The 27,673-nt window shown below is 37.4% G+C and overlaps 1 protein-coding gene across 2 annotated transcripts; it reads right to left on the reverse strand.

The window, feature by feature from the left end:
* Window positions 1-1,455: 1,455 nt before the first annotated feature.
* znf512b (zinc finger protein 512B) lies at window positions 1,456-27,597 on the reverse strand. 2 transcript variants are annotated; one of them, XM_033969063.2, is made up of 17 exons: window positions 27,328-27,597; window positions 25,118-25,252; window positions 13,850-13,932; window positions 13,533-13,661; window positions 12,869-13,044; window positions 12,074-12,354; window positions 11,798-11,869; window positions 11,195-11,326; window positions 10,784-10,911; window positions 10,202-10,294; window positions 7,674-7,772; window positions 6,366-6,581; window positions 5,624-5,959; window positions 5,438-5,539; window positions 5,014-5,076; window positions 4,790-4,888; window positions 1,456-4,626 (listed from the first exon to the last, which is right to left on the reverse strand). In XM_033969063.2, exons 2-17 carry the CDS (start codon window positions 25,248-25,250, stop codon window positions 4,249-4,251), a joined length of 2,520 nt encoding a protein of 839 aa, XP_033824954.1. In that variant the 5' UTR covers window positions 25,251-25,252; window positions 27,328-27,597; the 3' UTR covers window positions 1,456-4,248. The 2 variants fall into 2 exon arrangements, with proteins under 2 accessions (XP_033824954.1, XP_033824957.1); XM_033969066.2 differs by lacking the exons at window positions 25,118-25,252; window positions 27,328-27,597 and adding an exon at window positions 20,821-20,926.
* Window positions 27,598-27,673: the final 76 nt, after the last annotated feature.

A 27,673-nucleotide genomic window follows, 5' to 3' on the forward strand; every position in this document is an offset into this window, starting at 1 on the left:
GATGTACCTTGCACAACGTCATGAGATAATACTGCACAACACAATTGAACTTCTTACATGTTCATAATTACTTGAATGATGATTACTGCTCTGATGACACTGAATGGAATCAGTGAGGGATGCATAGTTCGGGCAGTATCTTCTGACAGCCAGGAGTAAAACTGCATTTTTCGTTTGAAAGCGATAACAGAGCTAATCATGTTGATTACGGTTTTGTCTTTTTTTATAGCCATAAAAATCATGTTAAACGAAGTATCAGAACTGACTACATTTTTTCACACAACTACTTCTATTTTACACATCCATCTGTATTTTTTCTTTTACGCATCGAATAAATGAGTGTGAAAATCCCCGCAGCCCCGCGCTCTCATTCGTCGCCTTCGAGGGAAAACAGAGGCAGATTACCGTAATGAGGGTAAAATATTTAGATAGCCCCATGTCTCCGCTCTGAGACGCCGTTTGAATTTACATGAGAGCTCGACTGGGCGTGGAGTTACGCTGCTGGAAAGTCCGCAACCCGCTCTATCTGCGACCATAGGATCTGACGCTATAGGGATAAACTAACTCGCGCTTGTTTATGCGCGTGCAGCGCCCATGATGTGACCTAGGGTCAGGTGTAATCTGACTGTTGTCCTGTATATTAGTCATGTGACCGGATGGATGACGGGACGTGATCTACACAAAATGCCTTCGCGATCGACTGATAGATCGCGATCGACGTAATGAACACCCCTGATGTAGAGCCTATGGTTACGCAACAATATACAACTTACCTCCAGAGTTTTCCAAATTATGTGTAAAATGGCAGGTAAAATAACTATGGTTGATAAGTAGATTCAGGTTGTAGCCTTACAAGAGCTCAGTTAGTGAACAGAAATGATCAGGATTCAACATTTCTTCATACTTTAAGTGGACATACAACATACCCTGTAAGCTGATCCATGCAGGGGAACTAGATCTTGCCCTCTCCTGTTTGGAAGTATGATATTTTGACATTAGTTATTGAAAGACATCAATAACTTTTAACACTTTGCAATAGAGTTGTGAGACATGATAGAAAAATAGATAATTATGGACTTGTTTTTGTGTAAATCTGCAAAATATAGAAGGTCCAAAGGCCTAAAAATAATTTTAAAAGAGGTTGCAAACCCCCCCCCCCAAAAAAAACAAACAAAAACTGACAAATTTAAATATTCCAAATGTAAGGTAGCCTAAAAAGTGATATTTTGACACTTTTGCATAAAAATAAAATTTTTTTACTTGAACCTCAACCATGACATTTACAGGCGTTTTTTTTTTTTTGTATATTCTATTGGATTACCATAACAACGTCTGAATATTGTGATCCCATAGAAATTTTGTACCATTAACTTATAATAGCCTAGTCTGATAATATCATTTTAATAACAAGTTTGTTAAAGGTATCGACCATGTTGTCTAAAAATAAGACACAAATTAGTCAAGAAACCTTTATTAATTAGTCAAGGGATACTAATGCACAGGTAATACAACAAGTTTGGGAAAAAATTGTCAGGGGTTATACCCTAATTGTTAGGTATTATACAACATAATTTAAGATATGGACTTGTCACTCTCATTTCACTTGTTATACTACAATCATTTAGAAGCTACAACAGAAGTTTTTCGTTCATCACAATAGCCCTGACAACAGATCTGTGTAAGCATTTAAAAAACAAAAGAACCCACCGTCTGCTGTCCAAATAAGGTTTTGTGAGAGAATATTCTGACAATGGGAAGACACTAGAGCCTGCCATTTGCCCAGGTACAAAAGTCACACCACACAAAGTCTGGGTAATTAGAAAGCTCCAACAACACTCCTATTTCAAGCCTAGCTCATGGTTTAATAAGTGCACTAAATACACAAACACACATACATATTTCCCATATTGAGAAGATTATAATGTCTCTTTCATTGTGTTTGTCACTACAAAGCTCAATTTATGTGCATTGTTAAAATGAATAAAACATCAGTGTATGCCAACAGAAAAGCTAGAATTTATTTTTGTGGTCTACAAATCACACATTCTTAAAAAGTGTGTGTGTAGGAAAAATCAAAGCAAAGGAGTGAATAGGAAATATTTTTTCAGAACACACATTGATATAAAAACAAGCAAGCCAACAAAACCAGCTAATGGTATATTGCTGTACTCTCTAAGCAGTTTGCCTACACTCTGGGATAAATATGTGTCTTATCCACATACTAGGAAGACAGATAGTAAAGGGTGAGATAAAATATAAAATACCCACTGGAAAAAGCAGTGCTTAAACTAGCATATATTGCAACAACAAAGCTTGCTGGGTAAACACAGTCAATGTAGCATTATTAATAAGACAAGTAACAAGCAGCAGATGAACTGATTCTGTGCCACAATGTGTTACCATTTCTGACATCCAGTCGTTACAAAGGTGCTAACAGGTCAAAACACACACATACACAAGGTCTGGATTTGAAAAGGTCTTCTTGGGACCCATCAGTGCTTTTCTAATCTCTCCTCCGCTGGCTGAACCTGGATAGATGAAGAAGCACCACCTCACAACCAGAGATGGGCGCACATGCATAATCAGCCTCACCTGTACAAACTTTGCTTCGCTTTAATATATAAAAAGGTGACGCAATCTCGTTTCTCTTCTTGACATCAGAACCTTTTTAAATGATGACATTGAAAATGATTGGTGCAAAATTTATGACTTGCCAGGATGGAGAAAACTGGCAAGGTGGATTATTGGACTCGACTTGCTTTTAACAAGCAAAGTACCTTTTTTAAGTCACTGGTATTCTCCCATCAAAGCTGTCAAGTATACAAATTGTACTGTTGGGTTAGAGTGCACATATAACAAATATTGAGTTTTCATCAATAATGTTTCTGATTCAAGTATTTACTTTAATTTGAATAAAGTGAACATTTGATTGAAACATTTTACCAACATAGGTAAAATGCTAAAATTACACCTGTTATGGCTTACTTTTTCTTATATTTTTGGTCATTTTAGACTATACTCTTTAAGTGAGTGAGAGTGTGAGTTCCTCATGCTCATACACTAACCACTATTGACAACTGTAGATGTTTTTGTGTTTAAATTTTACAAAAAGTTCCAACTCCAGTGCTGGACAGCCTATAGGGTAGGTTGAATACTCCTGGAGTGCAAATGTACAAGAGGGCAATAAGGGAAGGGGTTAAAGTGCAAGGTCGTAGCTTCCAGGAATAATTCTATTTACCATATTACATGTCCATCTTCATTTGCAGATTTTATGATTAATAAACTTTATCAATATTTTATAAAATATATTTTTTTCTCTTTGATTCAAGCTCAAGCAGTAGCCAGGTATTGTGGCCTTAATAAATACCTTATCATTATCACCTCATCTGATTGTGCTCCAATGGTGCAACATGCTTCATACAAAACATTTGGTTCTGTCCCAACATTTCTCTTTTCCAGACCCCCTCAGACAGAACAAGGCTTATTTATATTAAATATCACCATAGCGTAATATACTATCCAAACATATACATTTATCGACTCTTATATACTGATAAGTAATTTCAGTGTAATAGATCTGTGTACATATTTTTGACAATGGTAGTTGTCAAATAGATTGCTACTAAAATTACTTTGCTACAGGAAAGAATCATGGGTGAAATATGTGTCTGACTAACATTTTAGCTTATAGATAAATGTATAAATGAAAGACTAAACAGAGAAAGAGTAAGCAACATTACACACACAAAACACAGTATTTGATTGCTCACTATATGTATGTAGTATGTCAGGCATGAAAAGATCTATGGCAATAAGTGAGTGCATTAAAATATAAATTTAGTCATTATACTACACAACACAGTTCAGAAATGCTAGTAGGCAAAATAACTTCCTGGACTGAAAAAACTAAATCATGAATTAAAAATGTTCACACTTTGTTGTGACAGGGAAAAATCATGAATTTTAAAATTACACTCACTGTTGTGACTGGAAAAAAAGAAAGAAGACACATGACCTAAAAAGAAGACAAATGTGGAATGAAAGAAAAATATAGAACTGACACTAATCCAAGTCTTGAAATATCATTTTGTCAACCGTCTATACTTGACCGGTACAGACTGTTGTTAATAGTTGTCTTGGCTTTCTCCACATAGTCAAGTTACGGAGACATAGAAGTGTCCTTTAGTTTCCTGACATAAGATTATTAAAAAGCATTTCCGGTGGCACCTGCATCAGGCAAAGGGAAGGTTACTCTGACAAGGATAATTTCACGGGTTTGATTCGTCTGCTGGCTGAGTTGTCAGGCAGTTTGTCTGGGCCTGAAGTTGCTGAAACGTTCGTGGGCTCTGAGACTTCTGCTGGAGATGGTGGTGCTGTGGAGGAGGGGCTCTCGTCAGAGGAAGAGCTTTGTGTAGTGGTTGAAGCTTCAGTGTTTGTTAAGGGAGATGATGCCACAAGGGGGCGCTCTTTTGGCTTCCTGCCTCGTTTCTTTCCAGCGGTGGCTCCGTTTCTTACCTCTGCTTTGGGCAAATTGTTCTCCATTGAAGGCTTGCTCTTGCTGATGCTGCTGCCACTGCTGCTGCTGCTGCTGGAAACAACTTGAGTATCTGAAGCTCGGAACCAGTTCTGAGGCAAACAAACAGAACAAGAGTGAAACCTTGTCCTCCCATTTTTACCATTGAAGACAAAGAAATCCAACCCAATTACCTTGTTTAATTTCAAAAACATATTTAATCAGTCTGTGTTCATTATGCAATGCATTATGCTTTTATTACTAACAATAACCCACCTGTGAGTGTGTCTTGTTGATGTGATACTTAACGCCACTCTCTGAACTGAACTCCTTCTGGCAGATGAGACACGTGTACTTGCCCAGCTCTCCTCCACCCTGCAATACAAATTCTTAAATAGACATCCTCACAGATAACCGTTACAACTGTTTAAGTGAGCAACACTGCATTTACTTTCTGTTTCCGTTATGACTAGGGCTTGATGTGGTTAAATAACAAGTACCTGGCTGCAGTTAGCGAGGTGGGCCTTTAGTCCTGATACACTTGAATACACAGCTTCACAGTTCTGTAAAAAGGGTGTAACATGGGTTGGTTTCATAATGTTTTGATGATGCTAAAACAAGTACTACTGACATCAACAAGTGGGATTTCAAAGCATGTAGTGACTCATATCTGCCAACTGTCTGATTCCACACTGTGCACAAATATTTTTTTGTTGTTTTTACTAATTAACATTATTATGTAAATAATACGTACAAAGACTTGAAAAGACTGACGAAGGCAGTAGTAAATAATTGAATGATAAGGCAATACTCAATTTAATCAAATTTAAATTACCAATTCGCATAATAAGGCAAGGCAAGGCAAGTTTATTTGTATAGCACAACTCGTACACAAGATACACGATTTCAACTGAAACTACTTACTTCATTTATGCAACAGATAAAGCCCTTCTCCTTCACTTGGTTTTTCCATGATTCTAACAGCTCAGGGCTGAAGTGAGGAAGGCCAGGCCGGGTGTAGTTTAACTAATATCCAAAATGTAGAAATCACATTAAATACGCTAGTGTTCCCATGCTTAGTATTGTACTTTGTTTCAATATTCTCCTTACCCTTTTAGTGTCTGGTACCAGGTCGTCTTTAATGCGCCTCTTTGTGCCCCAGTCTTTTGCTAGTTCATCTTCAGCAATCTCCTGTAGGTGGAAGACAGCGACTTGGGCCGACCTGCGCCTCACTCTGCCGCTGGGGGTACGTTCAAAGTCGTCGGCTGAACTGGAGTTGTTCTGAGAGGGCTGCACAGGGACTCTCCCCTTCTCTTTATCCCTGTCTTTTACTGTTGGCTCTTTTTGCTTCTCCTTCGCCTGGCTCGCTGTATTGTCTGGCCAGTCCCTCTTCTCAGGTAAGCCACAGTGCTCCTTCTTGTGTCCTGATGTTGGTTTCTCGGATTCCTAATAGAAAATGTGTCATTATATTCTTTACCATACAAGTACTTTTCTGCTTTGCCTGGAATGTTCCAATGTATGGAATTACATTTGTCTATCCTGCATTTACTCAATTACAGGTGTTTTAATTACTAAAAAAATAACTTGAAAAATGTGTATTCTTATTGTGAAGAGGGTCGCCTATCCATAGATCTGACCTGTAACTCAGCCACTTGTATGTCTCCATTGAGATGAATACATTTAATACTATACTGGGAAACATTCCAGACCAAGCAATAACTTTTCCGTGGACACAAGCAGACTCCCCACCAGAAAAGTTACAGATCAACTTTAACATGACATATTTTACATTATTTTGATAAACTTTTATTTAACTGAACCTCTAAAATCAACATGTGGTCAAATGTCATACCCGCTCTTTGCCTGTGTTGTTGTTGGTATCTGTGTTGTTGGTGGTGAGGCTCAAGTGCTCCGTGCGAATGTGGTAGTCTTTTCCAGCCTTTGAACGGTAGGATTTCCCACAGTGCTGGCAAATAAACACAGGCTTGTCATCCTCAGAAGAATCTCGGCCACATCGCTTCTGGTGATACTGATATCCCATCAGGCTGGAGAAGTGGGCTGAGCATCCCTGTGAAGGGGAATGGAAGACAAAAAGAGAAGTTTTCAGCATCATAAACATATTCAAAATGAGAGGTATGAACTAAAATGTCAAATTAATAACTGTTGAGCAAGTAGGTATGAATTTGCCATGGATGCTGCCATTAATTGTACCCCTCCTTTCATTTGTATGGTTTTGTATTTTTCAAGCCACCCAGAGAAAGGATGCATTGTTGACTTGCTGTTACAAATGTACATTGAATATATACAAATTAATCTACTTAATCTAATACTTTAGTTGCAAGTATGGGTTAGTAGCAGTTAGAAGTAGAAGTGGGCAGGGCAGAATGAGGTGGATATTTGTCAGTGTTTACCCAAAAGTAACACATTTTCATCAAATCAAACAACCCAATATAAAACATGGTGTTATATAGAAATATGAAAGGTTAGTATTTATTTTAGTCATATGCATTCTGTAATATTGTAACAGCATGTTGAAACGGTGTTGTCGGGCAACATTTCAGTAACAAGGCGTGAGGGGGAAACAGACTGAAATAGCAAATGCCTGAGGAGTGGGAGTTACAGAAGTCGAAGTGGCAGGTGGAGAAAATCTGACATGACAGACAGTAGGCCTACTGTATAAACAAAATGACATTGCCGTAATAAAAAGGTATTGGCTAATTCATTGGTCCAGTCCCACACCTGGACTTCTGTTAAGGACATGTAACATAAATGCAACATAATAAATCACATTTTCATTACATGTAGAAGCATTATAGTATATACAGGGCCGTTGTACCACTCCTGCCATGACTGAATAAAGGAGAAGACTGTGCCATCATAACAATAACAATGTTGTGCCACTGTATGTAAAAAAACAGCATTAAATACTAGAAAACATTAGGCACATGAAATAAAAAGTCAATGCTTTCTAAATGTTTGGACCAGTAAGGAGTATTGTGTGGAGAAAGGCATCTGGTGTGAAACATATAACTAACCAATTTAATTTATCAATGATTTAAAGGAAAAAGACAAAAGGACACGAGACAAATCACTAGAAAGCAGGCAAGAAGAAGTAGACAAAGAAAGGGAAAAGATGAATTCCAGTCGTGAGCGTGCACACCTCACTAGGACACTTGATTCGTCCCATCTGTTTGAGCACTCTGCGCAGTCTCTCTCTCTCCTCGTGCTCGCCCATTGTCTGGTCGTCATTCCCAGAGGACTGTGGGGAACCAAACACAATGTCACATGCAACAAACTCAACACACTTCGACAACAAGCAGACCCTTTCTTACTGTGCTATGGATGCCACTGGCAGATTCATTATCAATTAATAAACAGCAGTTTTGTTGTTTACATTTGTTCTGGTTTATTTAGGTTTTTCTTCAGTTAGATAATCCCTATTTCATTTTATAGAAACCATAAGTAGTACTTTAAGTATTAGTAGCATAAATGTGTTTTCCATTTCAGCTACTCTGGCTGTGCCAGGACCATTAAATGGTTTCACGATGAAGCAGTTACTCAAAGCATGTTTATGACAACTGTCAAATCTTATGTTTTCACTCCAGTATTGACTGGTGCTATAAACCAACACCATGACAAGAACAACAGATGGTATTTGGATGGCACAGAGGAGAGAGGAAAATGTGTACAAGTGCATGGTAATAAATCACAATATGGAAAAGTGCGAGCATTTCATAGTGAAATGCATTATATGTACAGTAAGTATGTGATAGTAATAGCATAACAAACTAAATTAGTACAAAATAAATCTTGCCAAATCCCCAGGTTTGAAAAATAAAGCACAATAATGTGTAAAAATGTGTAAAGATTCCATAATGGTGATCAGATGTTACGGACAGCAGGATAGCTGGAGGCAGACCAGGACTAGTGTATGTACATAAATCACACAGAAGCCTGAGGGCAAAAGAAAAGACACTCATTCAGTCTTTGATTTACACTGGCAGGAGTTGAACCAAGAAACTACATCAGCATGCATTCTTAATGGCCTTTTGACATGGGAGAAAGAGGAAGTATGAACAAGAGAGAGAGTGTGAACAAGCAGCAGAAACGCACTTATCAAGGTCAGACTCAGTAGGGAGCTTCTGTCCTTCTGTTGGCCCACTCTGATGTCCCACACTCTATACATTGTATAAATCATATCATTCTGCCACAGGGATTCAAAAGCCTCTGCACTCTTAGTGCAAGTCCCAAGCCAGGAAAACTGAGCGGTGTTCTGTCTAAGAGGGCATCTGATTTAAAAGCTATAACAAATTATAACTGGATATTTCTTGGAGGCAGACAAACTGGCCTAAAATAAATAGCTCTACTTTAAAGAATGATAAAGAATCATTTTGAAATGTACAAAAACTAGGTTGACAGATATTACACCTCTACATGCTATGTATCACCATGTGATCAGTAGCTAAATGATTGGACAACAAATGATACAACAATAATAATAATAATAAAAATAATAAAAGATCTTATAAACTGTACATGTAGAGCACAGAAACAACTAACAAGTGAAAGTGAAATATGAAGTAATGCTATTTAATTTTGCTCTGCAACAGCACAGAAATAGTATAGTGTATACCACAGCCATTAATGTTTCACAATCCTTTCTAAAACAGGGAGTGTTGAATTATTCAGCACCTTTCATAAGAATACGACTGCTCTAATGCAATGTAATGAATATCTTAATGAGGTCTTGCTTTCAAGAATTCAGGTACTTTGACAGAAAGAACTATTTTATTATGTAGGATGTAAATACTAACTACACCACAGGATGATTCTGAATTTATTTTTGTCATGAAGCTAAAGGCATTTATTAAAAATGTATCAAAAACCTGTAAAGAACATTCAAATAAATAGGACTGTAAAGTTATAAACAAGCTTGTTGTCAGTGATTATTCATTGGAAAAGTCAACCAAAACTAAGCGGATGTTATTCTCAATGACTATAGTTGTAAATGTATCTTAGTATTTGATTTCGCACAACTTATTTGGATGATCTTCCAGACATAACTAAGCTTGAGATTGGCACAAATCGTAAACTGAAGGATTGCACCTCTATTTGTTTCACTTATGAAATTATAACACATAAGATATAATGTAATGTATTTATGATGGCCTGTTAATCTCTAGCACAACATGAAACTCAGCGCATATTGACTCTTGTAGGTGTATGAACATGCATTAGGTTACATAGCCTCAAGTGCAAGTCTAACTGCTGTTTGAATGAGAGCAGTTTTGGTGTGGTGTCCAGTTTCTTAGCAGCAGCTCGTGGTTTGTAGGTCAGTGTCACTGCGGTGTACAAGCCTCAGTCTGAGATTCTCAAGTAACAAAATAAATTACGGAGGGTCAAGGATCATGGACTGGTCACTGTTAAATTTGACTTAACACTTGCAAGTGAAACCAGCAAGAAAGTTTGTCGAAAAACAGTAACACAGGTGCCAGTTTGGAAAAATGTACTTAGTATATCCAAAGAAAGCCTATTATAAAGTACATTTTAGTGACAAAATATATATAGTATTATTGGTGATCTGTTGAGTGTGTGACTGAACAAACAATAACAAATAATTGATATGCACATTAAAATTCTATTAAGAATGTCCACTTGATTGCATAATACAATACTGAGAGGGTTTACCTTAGTGGTGTGCTCAGCCATGTTGTGGTAATTTAATCCAGCCTTAGACCTGAATTGTTTGTGGCACTGCTGGCACTTGAGAGCGTCCTGGAGCTAAAACGAATAGGAAAGCATAAAAAACAACTATAAAACTGAAAAAAAATCAGTTACACATTTTACTACATTTATCACCGTGGCAACATTTTGACCACAGCCAATGAAAAAGATTTATTTAACTCCAGCAACATAAAAACGTCTTTCAAGTTTTGTTGCACGAGATTTTCACTTTGCTTCAATATTGATTTGGACACAAGATTTTTCTCTGTTGATTGACCCAGAGGAAATGTGAGGATTGTGTCATTGCTCAGTAACACTCTGTCACTTTAATAAAGCCACGAGGCAGACAGGATTATAATAGCTGTGGACACACTTTGGAGACCAGGGCTTATTGGGCTAATGTATTCCATTTCTGGTGTAATACTACACAATTATCTGCTTTATTTATTTTATTTTTTTATTTACACTGACCCAAAGTACTTCAGACAAGTAGCTGAATTAGCTCTAATAGTGACTGTACTACATTCAGCTGTTGGGTTCACTGACCTTCTGGCAGATCTCCATGTGTTTTTTCAGTCCTTGAACAGTTTTTCTGGTCACAATTGAGCAGGTGGGACACACAACTTCACCTCGCTCAGAAATGGATCGCTGCCACTGAGTATCAGGAACAACACCTGGGGAGTCAGGAAAGCACCCAACACTGTACTCACATACTTCAGTAAAATACTTTAAAATACCATTGTACTGGTATGGACAGTAAAGTTTTATTAGTAAAAACTGTATGTATTTTTTTTCTTGTCACTATTGTTTTCTAAAAATACATGACACTCTAACATAGCCATAAAGGTATGTATTTTTCTATCACAAGGCCTGTTCGATGTAAAGGGAAACTGAACATCTGCCACTCCATACTGTCTGATGTTGACATGATACAAATGTATAATAATATCCTTTTACCAGAGCTGGTTGTGGCTGGATCTTTCTTAGATAAAACAGGAGTGGGTCTCTTCTGTGGTTCCTCAGTGACTGTCCCTCCCTCTGATCTCTTCACACGACCAGCTTTGAGCTTTTCCTCCACCTTAGTCATTCCTGCAAACATCATTACTATGTTAATTAAAGTCAACTGCTAATGTAAATTCAATCAAAAAAGTCAAGTCCATAACCAAAGCATAGAGAATAAAATAGCTATAACATGGATTACCAAACAGTTGTTGAGACATTTCATAGTTCACGGTCATGTGCTCAAATAAAATTGTGTGGATTACTTTAGTAGCATCAATGAATAAATATGAATCCAAGTCCGGGTGTATGCATTTGAATAACTGATTAATATAAGAAAACATTAGCTACAATAGAACATTTAATGGGCAAAAAATGATTTCTAACAGTGGGGGACAGGCACAATCACTAGGCAATAATATGATGAAATTTCCTCATACTGAGGCTCACCATTCATTACACTTCAGGAAGTTTATAAAAACATACATTTCTTTGGATGGTAGTTTATGACACTTATCTGGCCTCTATATACCTTCTATACCTTTCATCTTATTCACCCACCTTTCAAACCAAATGTGCCAGAGATAGAGGGCTGTTCCCCAGTGAATTTCTTGGGAGTTTTCTGTTTTCTTCCTTGAAGTGAAAAACAAAACAATAACCATTCATAATTAAATGATTAAATTCATTATTAGAAATATTCTCTGAAATATTTTTGAGCAAATTTCTGACAATCAATGATCAGTAAAAAATTCTATGAAGTATATATCTCTCCAAGTGAAAACATTCTAATGCAGAAGACGGTGGTTGTTAAATAATTTGAATGTACAGCAGTCTTACTGTGTTTCATTCTCTCTGGATCTTCATCGGGGTAAGATGGAGGGAGGCCCCCTTCACTCTCACTGCCTCCTGCGTCTGATGATGTGCTCTGGGACTGGGACTGAAGCTGTGCTGGTACAGATGGTACAGACTGGTGGAGGTTGGGTGAACTCTGGTTCTGTATGTGTGATTTCCTGTCAGCCTTCTGATGGGACAGTTCTCCGTTCTGTGACGGCATGGACGCCTCATGGGTCTTTTTTACTTTAAAGAACACAGAGGATGGGGGACTGTTCTCCATAGGTCTGAACACACAAGAAAAGAGGCAGTTTAGCATTATACACACACAGGCACATTATTAAGTAGGTCACTGTTGGAGGGAATTACACCAATTCAGTCCTAAGGCAAAATTAGTAAACTAGACCATATGTGGCCACAGCTCTGCTAAATGGAAAAAAAAAATCCTATACAGTATTACATATTAAAGTAATGACAACGATATGTGGGCAAAATGCATCTGACATTCATTCATCATTACTACATTGATGAGCTTTTCCTGAAATGCTATACGTTATACTATAAGGTTTTGTGGCTGAATTAGAGCAGGCCAAAAGTAAAACAGTAGCAGACCTTTAAACATGTAAAAAAATAACAAAAATCAAAATGACTCAGGATGTCACACCAGTCCACTTGACATTTTCCATTATACTACTTTCTTTAGTCCAAAATGAAAAGCCTCACAGATGAAACAGCAAAGAAACAGGCTGAATTACTATTCCTATGATAATGAACCATGATGTAACAGTAAATTGTGGTCACCTTTTCTTGACGCTGGACTTGACATGGCTCTTGTGTATCTTCGGCTCCTCGTCCTTGGGTTGCTTGGCAGTGCGCTCTGGGTGGTTCCATAGTTTGTGCTTCTCCAGACGAATCTTTGTGGCGAACACGGCCTCACAGTAGGGGCAGCCATGACTCAGCTTCTCTGCTACAGTGGACTGGACACAGAGAGCAGACAGAGTTAGAAGATGCATGATTACACATTTAAAAAGGTTTATTATTATTGGTCTAATCCAAAATAATATAAAAAACACAGGTTATGAAGTCCCAATAAGTACTTTGTAACTAAATAAATATATATATTTTTTAATTTTTTTATTCTGGCTAAATAAATCGTTGATAATGGAACAAATTTAACAGTTAGCACTCAGTTAATTATCTTGCTCAGTTTGTCCTATATTATACATTACTATTATCTTAAATTGTTCACATGCAATCAACTGTTACACTTTGCTGAAGTCAGAGCAATAAATGGCGGTTTTGTGATTTAGTGGCTAATGGTAATGCCACAGACAATGTGTATTATGAAAATGGGTTAATTGATCATCTTTTTAAATCTGTTTTAGTTGGAGTATTCTGTGTGAAGTGCACGGGCAGAGTTCATAGAACATGTTCACAGCATGAAGAGGCAGTGGGGCTGACTCACCCCCTGGCAGCGCTGATAGTGGTACTTGACTCCGTAGATGCTGGGAAACTCCAACCAACAGCCTGAACACGGACACCTCACCCGCGAGCGCCGCTTAAACTCCTCCTTCCACTGTGCTATCAAATGAGCCTGCACAGAGATCAAAACAGATATATCAATATTAAACTGATCATATTATCTCAAAGAGCACACTTTTCATTCTGCGTTTGCAGTGTTCAGCTACTATGGGCTCAAAAGCTGTACAGTAAGTTAAATTAAGAAGTCAGGTCTAATAGGGCAAAAGGTTGCATGGTTATCTTTCATCTTAGTTTACTTACAGGAATAGTTTTTAGTTCTTGCACTTCTGTTTTAGGACGGCCACTTTTTTTCTTCCCCTCTGTCAAGTCATCAAACATGGGACCTGTGAAAACAACAACAATACATTGATTGTTGCTGTACTTTCGTAGGGCGCACAACATAGCTAAAATAATTCAAGGGAAAGGGCATATACAGAAACCACTTATTCATGGGGTTTGTGTGCCTGTATACAGCAAGAGCCAGTGGAAAGAAGACACTTACAGTACGCATATATATGCAATGCTATTTTTATTTTATGCCCAAATGTGCATCCCTTCATTGTATTGTTACTACCTCAGTTCATCTCTAACATCACAAAGTCCTTGTTGGTCTTTATGGCCATTGTCTGTGCGTCGCATGCAAATATAGTCTGGTTCATTACAAACTCAACACTATATTTAGATCTAGATTATGCTCTGTGAAATGCATGCAGGTTAAATAAGGTAATAAACAAAGGTCTTCTTCCCTTGACTGCAGAATAGGATGCTGCATGTAAGAGAGAAGTAAAACTCAAAGAAATGTGTATATAACACACAACGATTGCAATTTAACTTGTAGTATGTCTCCTACTTTTTCATCTGTTTGTTCTCTTAATTTCTCTGTATGAATAATCATTTAAATATTAGTGATTTCAATTACGATTGAAATACTCAGGATCATTATTATTATTTTATTCCATAATTGAGCTTCCTTATCAAATGCGAAACCATGTGTCGCCAGATTGTAGCTGTACAGAATTTTCACTTTGAGTGAAGCAGGTTTAAGTATACCAACTTGCAGCATAATGGAATCAACTGAGTAATAATGTAGGTACAAAACATGCCAGCCAGCGTGAGATTGGATTTTAAACCACATAGTTTGTGACATATTCATACAAATGTAGAAACAAGCCAAATTCAAACCATTATAGAGTGTGAAAATTAGATACGTATGCATAGATATGAGTGTATTAATATTCTCTAGACACAAGAGTGTCTCTCTGTTAGCTGTCTGGGTAGCAGCTGGAGAGGTGAGGTAGTCCACGGTGCAGCTCTTTTGCTGAGGAGGAAATTGAGCATGCATCCTAATTCCTGTCTGAGAAAATAAAGGCCTTGTAAAAGAAAGGCATAATTAATGAAAACTGCTCCAGGGAAAGATATGCTATTGTTGCTATGGGGATACGCTTGTCTCAGTTACCATGATAATACGAGAGGCTCCCGTTAGGCAAGAAGAACAAATAGGTCCAAATGATTTCTCTACTGAGACCGGGTTAAGACAATACTGATTATTTAATTCATTTATTGTAGTAACATTTTATTACAGTATCAACTATGAGCAACAAAAGTGTATTATTTTAATACACTTTATTTTGCCTGTCTGTTTGTATTGTTATTTGAATGTCTGACTTGTTTGTTTCTGTTGGTGTTTGTTTTTTTTCTATGTCGAGATGCACTAGGGTGAAAAGATGATCCACCCAGGAAAGGCCATAATAATCACCATTTTGTTACTGACATGGTTGATATGTGACAGCACTGCACATCTGACTGAAGGCGACAACAGGTTACATAACACAGGACGCCACTCACCCCCCTCCAGGACCATCTAACCCCTCTGCCCTCAGGACGGAGGTACAGGGCGATCAGGTGCAGGAGGGCTCGGTTCGGTAGAAGCCTGGTCCCAGTGGCCATTGCTTTCTTAAACAACAGGCCCCGTTGAGGCATAATGTCTGTTTTTGTAATGTATGTTTATGTGAGTGTGATGTTTGGTGTTTATCTGTGTATATGTCAGACGTGCTCTGTGTATGTGGAAAGGAATCTCCCCCCGGGGACAATAAAGTAAAGTCTAAAGTCTAAAGTCTAAAGTCTAATGTCTTTCTTATTCTGTAAAGCAAAACTGGATACTTTGATGACACAATCGCAATTTAATAATCAGGAAACTAACTTTTATACACACACCTGCACCTGTTTTATAATGATTTATATAGGCTTATATACTTTTTTTTTGTTTTTTGTTTTGATTGTATTTTAAACAGGGCACTCATGAAAAAGTGTTCTCATTGAACAAGACAGAAAGAAAGAAGAATTACTTTGTGTAAGAACTGTGCTATACAAATAAACTTTTCTTGCCTTGACATAAGTAAAAGATGGTCAAAATATAGGTATCACCATCGATAGTAAAATAAGCTGGAAAGTACATATAAATAATGTAAAAACAAAAATATCAAAAACTATTGCTGTAATGTGTAAAATGAAAACTATTTTAAATCTGTTCACTGTTTATATTATATTGTTCTCTTTTCCTTCCATACCTTAATTATTGTGTGGAAATATGGGGGAACAATTATAAATCCAACATGAATCCTCTATTTTTACTTCAAAAGAAAGCGATTAGGATTGTCAATCAGGCAGAATATTATGCATCCACCAACCCACTCTTTATTAAACTAAAAACATTAAAACTAAACGATCTGGTTGAATTTAATACAGCAGTTGTTATGTATAAGGCACATGACCACATGCTTCCACACTGTATCCAGGAGCTGTTTAGACCTAGAGAGAGTCGCTATAATCTGAGGGGAACTGGCATCTTCCAAACAACCATGGCAAGAACTACAAAAAAATCTATGTGCATCTCAGTTACAGGGGTTAATTTATGGAATCATTTGGACAATGAATTAAAAAGCTGCACATCAATCAAAGTATTTAAGAAAATGTATAAATTAAAAATTCTACAAAAATATAGAGCAATAGTATAATGTTACTATGACAACTGAACTGAACATTAAAGAACATAGTATAAACTTTGTCTACTACATAATATGAATTATGTAATAGGAAAACTAAATAGTAATACTAATAATATTTTGATGATTAAAAATAACATCTATGTTCAGGATAAAAAAGGACTACTAATGATTATTATATATACAAATATAAATCCAGAGGTAACTGTAAGAATATAAAAACAAATGTATTTCTTTTGTTGTATACTGTATATTATTCTTTAGATGTGGAATTAGGCAGGCATAAATAAGCTTTGCTTCAGCCTGTGCCTTTCAGACACAATGAATGAACAAATTCTATATATGTGTATGTGACTGTGACAATGTTTTATTTATTTTCTGTGTGTGTCTGAATAAACTAACTAACTAACTAACTAACTAACTAACTAAATACACAAATATATGGAGCTGCACACACACATTATGACACAATGACTCAATTCAAAGCATAAATTTGAAACGCTCATTTCCAAATCATAACATCTTAACTTCTTAACTTTATAATATCTGCACTAACTGGACACTTTATAATAACGGTCACTTTAATAAGCCACTTTGCACTGTTGTTCTGATGCTGCTGTTGTATATATTTTCTCCCTTTAAGTATTTCACTAGATTTTTTTTAAGCATATCTTTTTAACTTTGTGCATGCCCTTATTTGTATTTGTATTTATTCAGTGTGTTTATGTTGCACTTTTTCACCGAAGCAAGTTCCTAGTTTGTGAACTGTGTTCACAGACTATGGCAATAAAAGTCTTCTGATTCTGATTCTGATCAAAAATTGGAACTCAAATAGGTGAGTACACTGCATTAAAACTAGTAAGTAGCATACAGTGATATATGATACGATTGACGAGTTGAACCTTTGAGGAAACTTCCAATACAACTGTTCTGAGGTGATGTGAGGTTACGCACAACTGAATGGCTGTAGTATCCGTCACTTTGTTTTGGTTGAGTTGTACATTGTGCTGCAGTCACGACCTTTGTCTGTGAACAAAATAACCCCATTGTGTCCAGTCTGGGGCTGCTTCTCCGACGCAAGCTAAAGGGAAGAAAACAGCTGTGCAGCTAATGTACGAGCACTATGACGCGCTCCCAGCTGTCTGCAACTGTTGCTCTAAACTGATTAACCCCCGAAAGAAGAGAAGAAGAAGAGAGGAGAGGAGAATAGAGAGTAGTCAAGAAGACCCGGGAGTGCTGGCAGCTGCCTAATGATCTCAAATAACCTCAGAGTTTCTTCTAGCTACACGGCAACTGCTTCCCCCGGGTGTAAAGGGTGAACATTACACATGCACACTCACACAATGATACAGCGCAGACACAGACCGCACAGTAACATACAAAACAGCCATTTGTTTTCCTCAACAAACACTCACACAGAAGCCTTTGTCTCTATTAGAACACAGTAGAGATTGGGCATATGGTAGTTCAGACTGACAAATCAATGTACAGGCAAAGACTAGTATTCAATAGTAAAAGGAGAATTTTAAATACAGTATGGTGGGAAAAATATTCTGGACAGGTTTTTAAGAAAACCTGGGACCAAAAAGTGTTAAGCAAAAAATACAATATAACAAAATAAGAAGCAAAATGAAAGCTGTCATAGTCCCAAAAGTACAAGTTGGATAGTAGCAGAGTTGGTGCCTTGATCTCTTGCTGTTGTGGCAGTACACCCAGTTTCCAGACACGTGTTCCACAAGCAAAAAGTTGAAATTCTATGGTTCAAACTTTTTATTTCACTATGAGCAGCACTTTGGAAACAGCCTTTTGTTCATAAAATGTGCTACAGAAGTAAAGTGGATTGGATTGAAAACTTATTAATTCTACATCATCCACAAATTTGCATATTCACAGAAGCACTTCATACGATTATACATTAAACAGTCAAGAGCTGTCCTCCATTAAGCAGCACCTGGTAGCATTTAGCCATAACTTATAATTTATATAGGTGAGAAGCTCCAGTGGTCTAATACACACATACGCCAGGCTCCAATGGTAGAACGTAACACACTAAAAGTAGTAAATTACAGTACTTAAGTATACATTTTAAGTATCTCTGCTTTACTTAAAAGTCCATATTACGCAGAATTGACTCTTGTGAAGTTTAAGTCATGTTAAAATGTTGTTACCTCCTTAAAATCATACCTTGTGCTTTGTTTCATTCACACACGTTTGACTAACCCTTTATTATTAGTCTGTCTACATCCCCAAAGCTCAAAATGCTCTTTTCCACCTTGTGATGTCATGAAGTGGTAGTTTTCAAGTTAACGGCTCCTTTTACCTTTCGTTCAGTAGAGATTGGCATTTCCAGGACTGAAATGATCAAAATTACTCTAGTGAAGGTACACAGAGTTTAAAAACACAGTAGAACATTTCCTTTTTTACCACATGGCATCACAAGATGGAATGTGTGTTTTCTGTTTGAAAGTAGAACTCAGCCTAAATATGCAGGGTTTGTGTGTTAAACATGTGTGAATGAAACAAAACACAATTCCAGGTCTGTTTGCGAAGAGGAAACACCATTATAGCATAAAAAATAGAATAATATGGGCCCTTTAAGTAGATTTTAAAATGTATCATTTTTACTTCTACTCCACTACATTTTTGAACAGGAATAAAAAGTAAAAGTATTTTTCATTGTAGTTTGAGAACTGCTGAAATGGCTGAAGGGTTTATTGTTCACACATTCACGGTCTGAGCAAACAAAAATATACAAATAAACACACCAGAAAAAACTATCAATTCAAAATCACAACATTTGAAGCTTTGTTAGCTCTGATAATCTGTTCGAAATACTGTAAGTACATTTTTAAACAGATACTTTAATACTTTTACTTAAGTAGATTTTTTAATGTGATATTTTTACTTTGACTTGAGTATTTTATTTCTCCTGTATCTGTACTTTTACTTAAGTAACAAAATTAAAAAGTACTTCTTCCACCACTGCCAGGCCCTTCGTCCGCCTCAGTGTTGTGAGACCAATTCACAATCCTGACAATTTGATGAATGTCCCCCTCTGCTCTTCACCCTCGTTACATACTGTACTGTCCAGTCAAACAAAGCCTACGCTAAAAAAAAACCCATAAAAAACAATATTCTTTAGCTGTTATTTACTATAGAGGAAAACAAAACAGACATTTGTTTCCCTCCACAAACACTCACACAGGAGCCTTTGTCTCTGCCAGGACACAGTACAGTTTAGACGTTTAGCCATATTGTAGTTCAGGCAGACAATTAGAAAAAACAGGTCCCTGCTGACACAAGTGAATGGGAAATAACAATTAGGGAAGAAGGTAGAAGAAAGGTAATGCACAAAAACAACAAGGAGAAGTGCAAGAGACATCTGCAGTGCAAACCATATGGCTATCTGACAAAGGTACAAAACAGTGTCAGACATGGCCTTAAACTTCCAAGATGATCAAATTCAAGGGTAAACTCTCTTTATATTGAACCACAAACACTTTACTACAAATTAGAAAACACTTCTGGAGTTAAACAGTGACTTGGATAGAGACAGAAATTTAGGGCTGGCCAATATGACAAAAATATCACATTTTTTCCTTTTATTGATAAATCATAATTTTGATTCAATTGCATTTTGTCTCATACTATGAACAAATAAAAATTGTCATCAATATTCATGTCCTGCACATAAACAGCAGACACTTAAAAATTGCTTTGTGACACAAATTACTCAAATTTCATGCTCCAAAGTTTGAGCCCAGCTCCAAGCCACATGCTTTTTACTGACAGAGGATTGGCTGTGGAGTCTTGATTAAAAAGACCCAAGATGATCCTTTAGACTTTTAGAGATGACTGAATCTCGACCTCGTTTGATTAATTGCACAGCCCTACAGAAATCCTCCATTTTCCTTTTTTTTTTTTTTTTTTTTTTTTTTTAACAATTTCAACACAAAAGCAACTTGTATCTCTTTAAAAACATTTGTCACACATCAGAAAACACTAACACATTGTACTGTAGTAATGAAGACATAAGAGGAAGTTTCAAACATGATGCTTCTTGACTTCCAACTTTCTCTTTTTGCAAACAGCGTGTCAGCATTTTTCTATACAACCCTGCTCCTCCTAGCACCACCACTGCTTTATATTTTCCACATTATGCTTGATCCACTCCCTCCTCTCTCACACACAAGCTAACAAACTCCACAGACCAACACATGTAGTACACACCTCTTTTGGAAGACGTCCCCATATTTCGCTTTGAGTCAGGCCGGGTTTCAGACTAAAGCTGCCACACAACAGTCTTCCTTCCAGACACAGACAAAGTGAAAGAAAGACAGGCTCGCTCAGCAACTCTAGCTCTAACTCTTCTCTCTCTCTTTTCTGTACAACTCTATGATCAGTCCTGGTAAACCAGTTGTCAGGGAAATAGAACCAATTTCCATTCACAGCTATTCTGTGCTGTACTGTTTTTATGTAAAGCCAATTTTATAACAGAAATAAACAAAACAAAAATTTGCTCAATGTTTTAAACATAACAATATGTCTTAAAGTCTCATTATAGACTTACAGAGTATTAAATATAACTGTATTAAAAGTTGCAAGTGAAAGTGTTGTAGTTTTGATTACCCATGCTATCTCCCTACACGCCCCATGTAACAGTAAAACCAACTGATATGCAAAATCATGTAAAATGTGTGAAGTACTCATTGATAACATTGTGATTTTAGATAGTAATTTTGTAAAGCAGAGAGAAGTTTAGGACACAAGATACACAAAATAATCTCCCCTGGCAGTAGCAAAGACCAACAATATACACACGTCACACAGTAAAGCCTACAACTGCTCAAACCACTAGAAAGGTCATAAACAAATGAACACTCTTTAAGGAAAGACAGTGTGAAATTTTCAGTAACTTTGAAATTGAATCAAATAATGTTGATTTACTTCAGAACATGTTTAACCACCCAAAGCTCGCTCTGTGCAACCTAATTAAATTTAGTAAACTACATTTCTAAACAAAACCAAGATTGAGTAACCCCACAGTAACCTCGCTGTCGGTTTTCTTGTTTTCCTCAAACCCCTGTGGTTGACTGGATTTGGACTCGACTAAAACACATGAATCAAATGCACAGTTTAGGCTGGAAACTCTGCAACATAATATAGTGACTCAGTTCCTCACTTCCTCCTCCAACCTGCATCGATTATACTGCCTTCCGCATCAGCTGCTGGCCTCATATTATTGGAAACCTAATCTATTGCCTTATGCCCATTTGGCCCACGTCCAAAAGTGTGTTAGTGCAGATGTCCAATCACAACAGCCTCACATGACTGGGCACATATGTGGCAAATACACTCCTGTGGATGATGAGCATTACAACAGGTGAGCTGACAGAGGGCCAATAAACAATCACTGCTAACTACATGCTATATGTGCTTCATAACTGTCTAATGTGTAGGCAGATTTACATAATGTTTTGATGGATAATGGTTAGTGACTAAATTCATTGTAAAAATTAGAGCTTGGAATCACATGGGCCCTCACATTTTTATATAATACATGATACTTGGCTAACGATATGATAAAATTACAATATGCCAATAAATGTGATAACGGATATACTGCAGGAGATAATCTGTTATATCCCTGTTATAAAAGGGACAAGTAAATATTTACAGCAGTATTTGTTTGTACTTTCTACACCAAGAATTTAGGAAATGCACTCATTTAATTATCCAAACAGTGAATATGTCGAATGCATTACATACATATATTTACTTTACTCTCTAAATCATTACGGATCATTGTTATATGTTGAACATTTAAATTGCAATATTGATCTAAAACAACTTAATAAACAAGTCAAACAAGTCAACTGACTTCTGGGTTGGAAGATTGCGGAGCCCAATGGGAGCCGATTCAGCCCTACCCCTTTACAGTATGATGCTGAAAACGTCACTGCAAAAAAGTGCCGCTCTATCGTACCGTGCTGTCGGCCCTCCTCTGGATAGCAGCCGATAATACTAATGAGCAGCTTTTTCATTTGTGCCAAAATGGCTATACAATCCAACATGTATCAGTGATTTAAAAAATTGAATTGAAGAACTCAGTTTGTAAAGAGCACCGGGCAGTGGGCAGTGGGCAGTGGGCGTGTATGATGTCTTGAATGCAGGAGAATAAAGAATACTCAAACATGCATGAATCACTCTAAATACAACTTTGAGAGGGTAAATGAAAAGGAAAAACAATTATAACATGGTTAAAAACTCTTAAAAGATTTTGTATAATAGATCTCCTTTATCAAATTGTGCCCATTACTGTAAAGAAAAAAAGACACTTTTTAACTTGCACCTTGATATTCAGCAAATTCCTAAAATTTGGTTAAAAAGTAACATTTTAAATGTCGGTTATAGTTAGCCGTTTAGGCTGGTAAGAATTTAACAAGAGAATGAGAATGAGCAGTGACACCAAATCCTCTCCTGTTTCTCTGGTGTGGCAAGTTGACAACCCACACCAATTACACTCAAGGATAAACCACAGAGCTCATTTGTAGTCAGCGTCTCAGTTTCCGCCAATAAAAGAGAGGAATTTCAAGAACTCGCTAACACCACACGGACAGAGTGGATTTTCTCTATTGCATCACTTATTCCAGGTCATACATTCTTCACCTCAGAAGATGAGGAAAGATAACCACATGACTTATATTATAATGAGATGACTTGTTAAAGTGTTACACAGTGCAGTCCAAACTGGATGCTTTGTTTTAGCATATAACATGTACATGATTGAGGAATTTGAAAGTAAGGTTTAGTATTTCTTTTTTAATTTTTCCAAAGCTTATACTGATTTGCTTATTAAATTGATATTTGTAATGAATGAATGCGATGAAGGTCATTCCTGGCACATCCCAGTCTATTTTTTTCTCTCTCTTAAAGAAATGTGAGTTTGTAAGTTGGCCTTATTTTTATGAAAGTGACTGCAGGCAGACCATCTGCTGCCTACCAGTGTACAATCAGTGGATTATTGATTTGGCAACATGAGCAACAGGAGCTTTGTAACGATGCTTACACAAATTATTTGGGCATGGGACTAGCTGGAAGAACACAGAGGTTTTTGACTTCCAGTAGCCATATTATCTAATGGTATAGAAATAAAACGATTTACAGAAGAGGGTTGAAGTTAATAGTGGTTGGTAATGACAATTTTGACAAAGACACATCCCAGTCCTCCTGGCAGACAGACTAGCTAAGCCTCCACTAAAGCAGGAAAACCCCTGGTAGTGCGCCAGATGAGAGCCAGTTTCCAGCCAAATGGGAGAATTTTGCTGCTATAATGCAAAGGAATGTAGATCCTTATCGTGAGCAATCAAACGGTGCTGGAAGCTGTCTTTAGTGCAGACATAATGAACAGAACTTCCTACACAAAGAAGGAATCACACAGATAGGGCAAAGGATTATGAGACGGGTGACAGTTGGAGCCGTTGAAAGGAAATACTCCCTTTTTGTAGATATAGTAACTGATAAGGATCCAACAAGTCGAGCGAAACAGGTTCCTGAGTCCAAGCCAAACATTTCTATTCATCAAGGCTTGGTGTGATACAGCCACAGCCTCTTCAACTGAGCAATAATAAAAGACTTATGCATGAAAGTGTAGTTTCTTTGCTTTTTAATAAACATACAATAATGCATTTTTAAAGCGCAATGATAATCTTTTGTACTACAAGACGTTCATGAATGCATGAAGTAATAGATTCTAACCATTTTTGTCCTCGCTGTACTTGCCAACAACTAAATAGATTCTGTGCTTGGGCAGTCTGAAAACAAGCTTCAAGAATGGCTCTCACTTAACATGTAAAAAGTAAATAATTAAGTAATAATCACATGCATCTGTTCATTTCAAAGATAAAATTGATCTGTTCGCTGAAATAAAACATTTTAATTTACATTTGAACAAATTGAAGCAGAGAAATAAATGCCGAGGTCCTATAATACTGACTGTTTTGTTTAGTAACTATCCACACAAACAAACCCAAACATGCAAATCTATGGGGCCTGGCCTTTAATGGAGGAAACACTTGACTTTATTTTGTGTTTATTCTAAGAAATAAGCTACTGCTACTTATTTTTGTGAGAAATATCCAAGTGTGCCCATTGACCAAATCTTAATGAAGAACTTTTTCTAAATGTAAGCTTAACTCCATAGTGCTATTACAACTCTTGGTTATCTTTAGTTAATACACTGTAAAATGATTTTTTACTGCTGTGTATTATATGAGTTGATTTACTTTCATTACGTTTGATTAGATACAAAAGACTATAAAATGTACTTCAATAACTTCAAATGATAAGGCTTGTGGTTGATAATGATAATAATCAATGATAATACATAAAGAACTATAAAGCTTTAACTGTTAGGATGTGTATGTTTCCATGATTACAGGACCAAGCTGAACTCTGTACAGACATATTGAATTGCTTATGTGAAGCGGCGTGTTGGTATGTGGCCATCCTGACACATGTCACTCACTGTGTTTGTTGTTGGTTTCTGGGGCTGGCGAGGCTCTCACTGTGTCCTGCTGCAGTCCAGGCTTAAAGGGCCGAGCTCTTGGCAGCCCCGCAGAGGACAGCTTCCCAAACCTCGGGCCACCAGGGATTTCCATGGCTGCAAAAGAAGAGCAGATATAGAAAAAAATGTGTTACAAGATTCCGAGGGTGTGGGCTTATAGTCATTTGGTTGAATATTCTGTTGTTGGTTTCTTAGTCAACCAAACTTAACTACTCAACTATTTATGAATTTATGTGCAGAATACTAAAAAGGAGAAGGTGTGTTGTATTAGCTGGAGTTTTAGGAGTAATTTCTTCCTGTTAGACAGATAAATATTCTCAAAGCATAGTTTTTATTTGTGACATTTGGATCTGATATATGGTCAAATGATACTCAATAGTTTTAGACCTTTTGCTGAAGTAAAACCAAACTCTCTTTAGTCAACTTACTGATACACATCATGCCTTAAGTCAACTGATAACTTCTTTAATCAACTACAGCCCCATGAGATTCAGTAGTAGATTTGTAGTTGGGGAGTCAACTCATTAATCTTTGTTCACTGCCTCTTGAGTGTCTATTAGTAAAGACAACATTATAAATAGATTTTGTGTTTCTTACAGTGTCATTTGTGGATGTTGGCCATTAGGTGTATTGGTCTGAAGGTTAGATTAGCACAGTGACACAAATCATCTGCAGTGGTAATGAGGCTGCGACCTTCTATGTTTCAGCTGAAAATCAATACGCTCACAGACTACACACCAACTCCATGCTCTGCCCATTACACACAAGGTGAATGAAATACAGGTAGTGTCACAGTCTCAGTTTTTAATAAAGCCAGGTTTACCCAAGTATGGTACCACTAGATGAGAAAAAACAACAAGCTGGTTTCATGTAATGCTACAATCTCAGTCGGGAACATCTGCATAAACCAGCTGACCAGTGCTGAAAGATGAAAATTACTAATACTGCTAAGTGATGTTATTTGCAAGTCAACAACATACCCTGTTCATCAGTAGTGAATTAAACCACACAGAGGGCCACACAGCGGGGAGTCACACTATCAATTTACACACCACGCTATTCTCTGGAGACTGGCTCGTTTGTCAGTGATAGATTAGTCATATCATATGTTCATTTTAACACAAATTATTTCAATGATTTTTGACTCTAGGCTCCAAAGTCAAGCTTTATGCAAGTAGGGTTACAATAATATTCAAACAAAGACACGGGACTACTGCAAACTGCAAAGTAAGATCAAACAGTTTATGCACAAGGCTTTACATGATTATAACACAAAACTTTATAGTGCAAAACATTTGGCTCTGTTCTGTTTCCATCTGCCTGGAGTCTCCTTCCACCTCTTCAACAACTAAACTAGACCAAAAGATAACATCATCAACTGCCTGCCAGTTTAGGGAAGGCTAATCCCTAGTTTAGCAACGAAGTCATGGAAATAGTTTACTGTCCATCAGAAAATAGTTCACTAGTTTGTTTGTCTCACTCGGCCACACCTACCCGGGCAGAGGCTGTGAGATGGTCCGCGTGCCCTCGGGTCACCCACGTGATGGTGCAAAGGGTCACGAGACGGCACCTAAGTGGGCGTTTATTCCACCAATGTTATGTTACATGGCACTGGCACCTGCTGTGCGTCAAGGAGCGGTCACAGCGGCTTTGGAGCTAAAGACAGAGAGGAAACTCGTCCTGAAGCCCACTCTACCGACGACAACGAGGCGGAAGACAAGAGAGCCGAGACTAATCACAATGTAGTGTACCCATTCAAAACAGCCATGGATACTTTGACCATAATCCCAGTTGCTAATGGGCTCGCCCCCTCCTTTCCTGCATTAATATGTAAACCACGAGGCACTTTTCCAACCTCTGTCTTCTCGTTTGCACTCCACAAATGTCAAAAATAACGCGAAACACAGACACGTCCAAGCTCCTTCAGGAAAGGATAATAGAATACGAAATGGTTTATATAGGCAGTGAAGCAAAATGGCGACTTTATTACGAAGGAGGAGTAGAAAAAATCCGTACGCTGGCTGGAGCTGAAGGGAGGCACAAAAATATGTTTAGAGCAGTATTTTCGACGACGACAGCACGGTTGGTTAGAGTAAAAGAAAACAAAGCGATGGAAAATAAGATAAAGCCATTAATTCACGATCGGAGGCGACACGTTCTCTGCTCCTTACCTCGGGATTATTGCGTTTTTTCAGCGGATATTTCCCAGCGGCCGCGTACAGTGGTACAGTAGGCTCATGCGCGTATCCACTCCACCTTTGACAGTTCCAACTACAGTCTTGAGGCAACTTGCAAACTCTCGCGTTATTAATATCTTTATAGAGCGTATTAGGGACTATGATTTTCTTTAATAAATCCGCTACATAGTCTACCGGTATTGAAGCTGCTACGCACGACGACGTTACGACTCTCCCTCGCCCCTGACGAAATTGGTCAGAGTTCAATTCCCTAAATCAACACACTTAAAGTATTTTGCTGCTGCTGCTGACAGACGAGTCCCCCGTGTATTCCTGGCTA

This window comes from Periophthalmus magnuspinnatus, chromosome 7, assembly GCF_009829125.3.
Source record: "Periophthalmus magnuspinnatus isolate fPerMag1 chromosome 7, fPerMag1.2.pri, whole genome shotgun sequence".
Lineage (NCBI taxonomy): Eukaryota > Metazoa > Chordata > Actinopteri > Gobiiformes > Gobiidae > Periophthalmus > Periophthalmus magnuspinnatus.